Source organism: Lactuca virosa, chromosome 4 (assembly GCF_052849685.1).
Source record: "Lactuca virosa cultivar CGN04683 chromosome 4, Lactuca_virosa_CGN04683_v6, whole genome shotgun sequence".
In the NCBI taxonomy this organism is placed as follows: domain Eukaryota; kingdom Viridiplantae; phylum Streptophyta; class Magnoliopsida; order Asterales; family Asteraceae; genus Lactuca; species Lactuca virosa.
The window spans coordinates 331,071,382-331,079,486 of record NC_136429.1 but is presented as its reverse complement, the minus strand read 5'-3'; the positions used below and the strand labels follow the sequence as shown (position 1 = coordinate 331,079,486).

The following is an 8,105-nucleotide window of genomic DNA, read 5'->3' as shown; positions in this document are numbered from 1 at the left end:
GGTGTGTAGAGAAAAAAGAATCGTTTGAGTAAATAGTGGTGGTGATCGTTAAACTGTTGAACAGAGAGGGAGAGGCATTTGTTAAAAAGAAAAAGAATGAGCATGTGAAATGGAGTGAACACACACCTAATATTTAGGTTTATTTCATTATTTGATATTTTATTAAATTAAAAAAATTTATAAATAATCAATATATTATGTGGAGTACACGTGGACATATACCGACTCAATTATACAGGGAGACTCCTTCGTTTTTTATAAAATGATCTTTTAAAACCTAAAATGTGAACTTAATGCCCCTAAAATACAAAATAATAATAATAATAATAATAAGATGGGTGACCATTTAAAATAAAACCAAACAGTTGGTTGGGGTACAATCACATTTACCCAGGAAAATAAAAAGAAAACATCATAAGCAACCAATTGGCTCCATACACCATTTCTCCCGGCAAAATGAGTTTATCTTTCTAGTTTCCCTTATGTTTTATCCACGTAAAAACCATCGCCATAGTTTGATCTATCACTTTTTAATTTTCATTTAAAGAATATATATATATATATATATATATATATATATATATATATATATATATATATAGGGTTAGGTTTATATGAGACGACCTAATTTTGTGAGACCGTGAGACGCAATCCTAGCCACTCATTTAGTAGATAAATAAAAAACATTTTTAAAATGCAAAATAATTGAAAATTTACAAAAAAAATTTCAAATATTATTTTCGGAATTTATACATTTCAAAAAATAAAAACAAAAAAAATACCAAAAAAAATTAAAAAAAAAATAAATAAAAATACATTTTTTACATATTCTAGTAGAATATTAGAATATACTACATATCTGACAAATCTAATACAATATTCTAACATTCTAAAAATCACATTAGAATATTTACAGTGTAATATTCTATTAGAATATTTCACGTATTTTAAAAAAAAACGGTAATTTTTATTTATTTATTTTATTTACTTTTATTTACTTTTATTTTTATTTAGGTAATTAAAGTTCGGAAAATAATAATTAAAAAAAGAATTTTCGGATTTTTTCTTTTATTTTGCATTTTAAAATTATTTTTAGATTTGGTCTCACGGTTTCACAAAATTAGCATGGTCTCAAATGAATCCAAGCCTATATATATATATATATATATATATATATATATATATATATATATATATATATATATATATATATATATATATATATATATATATATATATATATAGTGAGGTTCAATAGAGAACCATAATTAACCAAGGAACCAATCGTGAGCGTCGGAAATTATAACGATCAACGGCCAATGAAATAGATGTACACTTTTACATTGGACGCACACACACACCAGATTATACCAAAAAATCCACCCTTTACAAAAAAAACTCACCACTTTTTTTTCGTTTAAAATCTTTTTTAGGGCATGTTTTTTATCAAAAATAAAACCCGAATATACCGTTGTTTACGATTTTCCGTCCTCTTTCCACAGAAATCCATGATGATATATAAAAAACGATTTTTTTTTTCGAAAAAAACCCACTTCATTTTCTTTGATGAAAAAAATTAAGGTCTTTTTATTTAAAAAAAAATTAATAAATATATCAAAATTCATATTTTTTGTACTTTTTAAACATAGATTCATATTCATGTTAAAAAAAATAATAATAAAAAAAAAAAAAAAAACGATATTTCAGTTCAGATTCACATTGTGAACCTGTTCAGATTCATATTGTGAACCTGTTCAGATTCACATTGTGAACATCCTCAGATTTACAGTGTGCATAATAATAAGTCAAATTTACATTGTGAATCTGAACTGATCGGAGCTTTTTCACATTGTGAATGTTAAAATTTAAAATATTTACAGTTTAGATTCACAGTGTGAATCTATACTGATCGAGTTTTTTTTTTTTTTTTTTTTTTTGTGAAACTTCTCAGATTGACAGTGTGCATAATAATAATTCAGATTCACAATGTGAATCTGAACTATTCGAGATTTTTCATATTGTGAATGTTAAAAATTGAAATATTTACAGTTTAAATTCACAGTGTGAATCTACACTGTTCGAGGTGTTTTTTTTTGTTTTTTTTTTAATCGGTGTTGATGTTTATTAATAGAGTATAAAAAATTAATATTTTGGTATAATTAGTTTTTTTTGATAAAAATAAACTTAAATATTGAAAAAACTAAGAAACTAAGTGGGTTTTTTTTCGAAAAAAAAAGTTCGTTTTTTATATATCATAATGGATATCTATGGAAAGAGGACGAAAAATCGTGAACAACGGTATTTTCGGTTTTTTTTTTCGATAAAAAATTTGGCCTAAAAAAAATTTAAATGAAAAAAAGAAAGTGAGTTTTGTTATAATCCGGTACATGTGCGTCCATTATAAAAGTTTACAACCCTTCATTTTGCCGTTGATCGCTTTAAATTCCGACGCTTTAGATTGGTTCTTTTGTTCCTTGATTAATAATGTTCTCTATTGAACTTTTCCCTATATATATATATATATATATATATATATATATATATATATATATATATATATATATATATATATATATATATAAATAAAAAGTAAACTTTAGTTTTAAGATTTAAAAAAAAAAAGTAGAATAACCAAGCTAAAACATACAAAGAAGTTTGTCTTTCATGTCATTGCCTCTGAATTATCATATCCTTACATATGTGGCATTTTTTTTCAGTTTAGAATATTATTTTTTGGCAGCATTGGAACACATGGTTTGTATAAAACTTATTGAGTGTTAACATCTATATTTTGATTGACATTAACATGATTTCAAAATTGTTTGGTAGCATGTTTTCTAATAGAACAATTACATTTAACTTGTCTATCAAAATTAATACAATAATTTTGTAAAAATAATAATAAACAAACAATTAAATTGACCATTTCATCTAATATATATACCACTTGTTATAAAGTAATAAAAAAACACTACAAATCCATAAGGGCATATTGTAACACATTCGCACTGGAATATTATTAAAAAATTTCAAACCACAGATCATCATATATCATGATCTAACTACACATACAAAAACCACAACATGCAAATACATATATAAAAATAACACTAAGAATCGGTCTTCCAAAACAACATCTATTCACATACATCTCCCACTCCCACTCTATATGTGTATGATCCTCTTCTTTTCGATACTTTCTAGTATCTTTTTTCCATAAAGATTGCTTTGCATTGATGATTCATTTCTTGAGATCAAATTCCTTAGGCACTCATATGCCAACCCCTCCTAATCAAATCCATTACAGAAACAACCATCAATAAAAATAGAATAATAATTCTTTTTAGGAATGAATATTAACAAAATGGAAGGAATCATATTTCTTCACCAATAATCCAATTTTATTAATTAATCAAACAAAACAAATAGTGTTTTTTTTTACAGGAAATGAACACTACCTTATACATGCACAAAAAAAAAACAAAAATCAAGCCGGACCCATAAAAAAAAATAATTAAAAAAAAAAAAAAAAACTGGTCTCTATAGATGGAATGAATTTTCATAAAAATTCTTTATATTTTATGTAAAATATAAGATAAGCTTTAACACTAATCTACATAATATTTAATTCTAGTTACAGAACGAAATATTTACAAAACTAAAAAATTAAACATAACAAAATCTCATTAAACCACAAATAATATTATGATAAAAAAAATATATTTTTTGATATATTTAGAGAACAATATTCTAATTTAGTAATAATCATGAAATTCTTCAAAAAAAATTCTTATTAAAAAAATTTATAAAGAACAATGGGTTATATATATTAAAAAATTCCAACACCCCTAAGATATGAACTTTGATCCATTCCATTATAGGCAAAACAAACAGTTTTTTTCATAACACCGTAAAAGTAAAAAGATATTAAGATTAACTAACCTTGGAAGCGTTTAGAGCAGACTGGATGACAAAGTTGCCATAGGGATCTAAGAGAAGCGCTAAGGAATTGGGGGTTTTTATCAACTCAAAAATGATGGTTTCCCTTATATCCGAATCCGTTTCAGTCAAACATTTCTCAACAACATTACTCGCATATTTGTTTCTCGAAAGAGATGAAAACTGCCCTTTCAATTGCCTCACAAGCACTTGTGTCAACTCCCGAATCTTCATTCCCACCATGTGTTGCAACACATAATTCCTAAACCATATTACCCATCTCATTCTTTAAAATACACCAAATTTGTAAAAAAGTTGTTGGTATGTTAAGTCGTTCTTTCTGTATTAAGTCAGGTTAATGAGCATTTTTTTTACAATTAAATCCGGTATGGGTCTGTTTATTTTCTAGATCCGTTATCATTTTATGCTTACATTCCGAAAAACAAATTTCAGAATATTTAGTTAGGAGTAAAAAAAAAGTAAAAGGAAAAATATGAAATTGGCTAGTGTTCTAAAACATTAAGCCAGGTTTTTTTGGCTCAATCCTTTAAGTCATTTTGTCCATACTAAGTCAAAAAGAAAGGACCATGTATAGTTGTGAAGATTAAGTGGTTAACTCATTAAGTCAAAAAGAAAAAAGAATCAAAAGATCCAAACCCGAAGGGATCTTCTGCTATTTGAATTGCATTGACCATGATCTCAGCAACAAGGCAGTTTCTAATTTTGCCATGAGAGCGATCCAAACATGCCTGAAGCACACAGCAGCCACTTTTATCGGTTGCAACACTGAAGCAATTATTTGCTATATCTTCTAGAATAAGCTGCAAAAGAAATTCAAGGCATTAACAACTTTACACAATTACCAATTTTCATTGAGAACTTACATACAATTTGTTGTTCTTATGAATCTAGTAACCTGGATCAACGGGTATAATAAGCATTCACTATGGATTTCAAGCAAGAAAGTGGATACACACAATATTGAAACATGCACATATGAACGATTTAGCTTATAACGATGGAAGAACATCACATAAAATTAAGATTGATGGATGACTAAAAGATGATACCTGGTTGAAATCACTATCAAAATGAACCAAGCATGATTGAATAACATGGTGACCATTTGGATCATTGGCCAATTTAGAAGCACCACGATGTAAAGCCCTAGTTACCATCATAATCTGTTGCGGGTCTTCCAGATTCTCCAACAATGATTGAATTGCTCTAGTCCTACAGAATCAACAAGAACACAAATGTTACTTTATGATCCATAATATATAGATTTAAACGAGATTTAACGCAATCAAACATACCCATATGGACTCATGGAAACTAGAATTATGTCAAATGGCTTCTGAGTCAGTTCACGAAGTATAAGAGCTTTCTGATCGGCATTGCACACAGCAACAAGCTTCTGCATTAAATAATTTCCGAATTGGTGTTTCATAAGATCAGAAATTGAACCCATCACGTGAGTTAGAACAAGCTCGATTTCTTCTTTAGTTGGGTTTTCAAACTTTGATTGTAGAATTCTGCACCCGTGTTGATCCTTGGCTAGTAACGAAATCATACCCCTCATTTCTTTTAAAGGCAATAGACTCCATAACTGTTGATTTTGCAATTTATTCGCCACTCCACCATGATTGCGACTGTTGATGTGTTGAAGATTAAGGTTATTATCACTAGACATTGAGAAATTGTTGGTGTGGAAAAGAGATTCATCAAGAATTGCAGCAGAAGGGATTGATGAACTACGGTTATGGGAGGAATTGAGATGTTGTGTCGAGTCCAATCGTTCCTTGGCGAGCAAGTAAGACCTTTGGTCCCAGTCAAACTGTTGGTCAAACCATGAAGAACTTGTTCCTGGAAGAAATTCTCTGTTGTAGCAGGGGAGAGGGGAATAATGATAATGATGACGAAGAAGAGGGTCCACAGTAATGGGGTTATCATGGCCCACACCATAATAAAACCTTTGAGGATTGTTAACGGCGTTTGAAACCCTCCAGCTTTCATCATAACTGGTGTTACTGCGAAAAGGGCTAATAAAACCCTCGCCGCCGATCGGAGAAGTAACGCCACCGTAATCGAAGTCGAGAGTCGGCGGGAGGAACGTCCGGCTGTCGGTATAGTTGTTCTGAGAGATACTGAGAGAAGATAAAACATTGGCTAGGCTCCGATCAACATCAATCGACGGTGGGAGATTAACAGGCGTCTGCTGCATATTGTTCAAAGCCGCCGGAGATAGCGACTGAAACGGGAATCCGTTAGAGAAATAATGGTGCTGCAGCGTCGGAGGAGGCGTCGCAGGGGTTTGATTCATCTGGGTGTATCTTTGATGATCCATTGGAACAAAAATCGAGCAAACAACAAGATTTTAGAGGGTAATCGGTAGAGATTCTGCGTTTCTTTTTAGTGAATGGGAGATGGAAGAGGGGTTTGAGGGGGTTTTTATAGAGGGGTGGGGTTTTTCCTTGAAATTTCTTTCGAGAATTTCGTAACAAGAAGAAGAATTGAAATGGGATCAAGATTAATACGAGAGATGAATACCTTGGAATATATGATTTAATTTTGGATAGAGAAAGAGGGGTTTTAGAGAAACTGAGCGAGAGTTGTATGCATGCATTTTATGGAAAGATTTCTTCATGAAGCTTAGCCAATACGCGGCGCCTGTCACCTAAAAACTGCAACATCCCGTCCGTTAGAGTTTCTGTCAAATTTATATTTATATGAATACATTATATACTATACATTATACATTTACACTAAAATCAAATTTATATAATATAGATAAATAAATTATTATACACTATACACTATCATATTTAGTTATCAAAGATTATGATAATATTCAGTAATTAGATTTTGAGATATTATAAACGCGTTTGGCGCCTTGTTAAAAAAATGGCTTTAGTTATATGGAAAAAATCAAGAGAAATTTCATCAAATGTCCAAAGGGAAAGGAGGTGTTTGAACATTTTGACCATAAAAATTTGAGTTTTGTAGAATAACCAAGGGATCCGTAGAGGGAGCTCTGCGGAAGCATTTTACATTCTGAGGAATGTGAATAATAACGAGGAATTGAGGTAGCAGGGAAAAAGACAAAAAAAAAGCGGTTTGTTGCATACTTCCGCACAGGGGGTTCCGCGGAAAGGTTGTCGAGGCTCTGCGGAAAGGTTGTTGAGGCTCTGCGGATTCGTTCTTCATCAGCACATCTCTGAGGAACTGTTCTTCGGCTAACCATGACAAAAATCGGGATCGCCTCACCATCCTCGTGTTCTGCCCTTTGTCGACATCTCTTCTTCGTCTTCTTCCCTCCGTTCCGCATCCCTTCCAAAAATTCGTCACTTCCGCAGCCAACAAAGTGAGAACCGTTTTTTTTGTGTGATTTTACAATTTTACCCATTCCACCTCATTTCCGCAAAACTATTCACTTTCTTCAGAAGGATTAAGCCTTCCTCAGAGCACCCTCTACGGAAGTGATGGTCATTTACAAAAATCGATTTTTTTATGGTCAAAATCTTCAAACCCTCCATTCCCTTTGATTATTTGACGAATTTTCTCAAAGATCAAGAACGTCTGACCTAAAAGTTATTCAACTAGATTTTCTTAAGAACTTTTCTAAAATCTTGTCATTTGTCATTTATCATTTATCTTTTATTTTATTTTATACCATTTAAAAGTTTTCAATTGTTTTTCCAAACATTTTATAAAAATAAAAGTTTCAATTTAAAAGTTTTGAACTATTTTTCCAAACATTTTATAAAAGTAAAAGTTTCATCTTCCATCTTCTCGCTTTTCTTGGAACAACAAAATTTCATAAAGAAAAACTAGCAACGATCTAGAAAAAAAACCATTACAAGAGAGTACAAGCACGAGCCGGGTATTGAAGCGAAGTAACCTAATTCACCTTTGCTTTTCTATATCTTTTAGAAATTTAGATAAACGCCCTGTAAACAATATCATCAAAAATATTAAATTTTCTTAAACTAGTTGTTCCAAAGATTGAAGAATTTTAAAACTTCCACAAAACCCAAAAACAAGTAATCACCAACGCATCAAAGGTCTTCCATTGGCCGTCTGTCAACTGAGCACTATCTGCTCAAGTAATAAGTGACTGGATAAAAAGAGTCGGAACCTCCAAACCCCCACCAAATACCAATTCG

General features: G+C 30.7%; 1 protein-coding gene across 1 annotated transcript; it reads right to left on the bottom strand.

The window, feature by feature from the left end:
* Window positions 1-2,990: 2,990 nt before the first annotated feature.
* On the bottom strand, window positions 2,991-6,621 carry LOC145168925 (pumilio homolog 12-like). Its single transcript, XM_079087571.1, has 5 exons — window positions 5,256-6,621; window positions 5,010-5,172; window positions 4,597-4,760; window positions 3,943-4,201; window positions 2,991-3,288 (listed from the first exon to the last, which is right to left on the bottom strand). Exons 1-5 carry the CDS (start codon window positions 6,284-6,286, stop codon window positions 3,166-3,168), a joined length of 1,740 nt encoding a protein of 579 aa, XP_078943697.1. The 5' UTR covers window positions 6,287-6,621; the 3' UTR covers window positions 2,991-3,165.
* Between the last annotated feature and the right edge of the window lie 1,484 nt (window positions 6,622-8,105).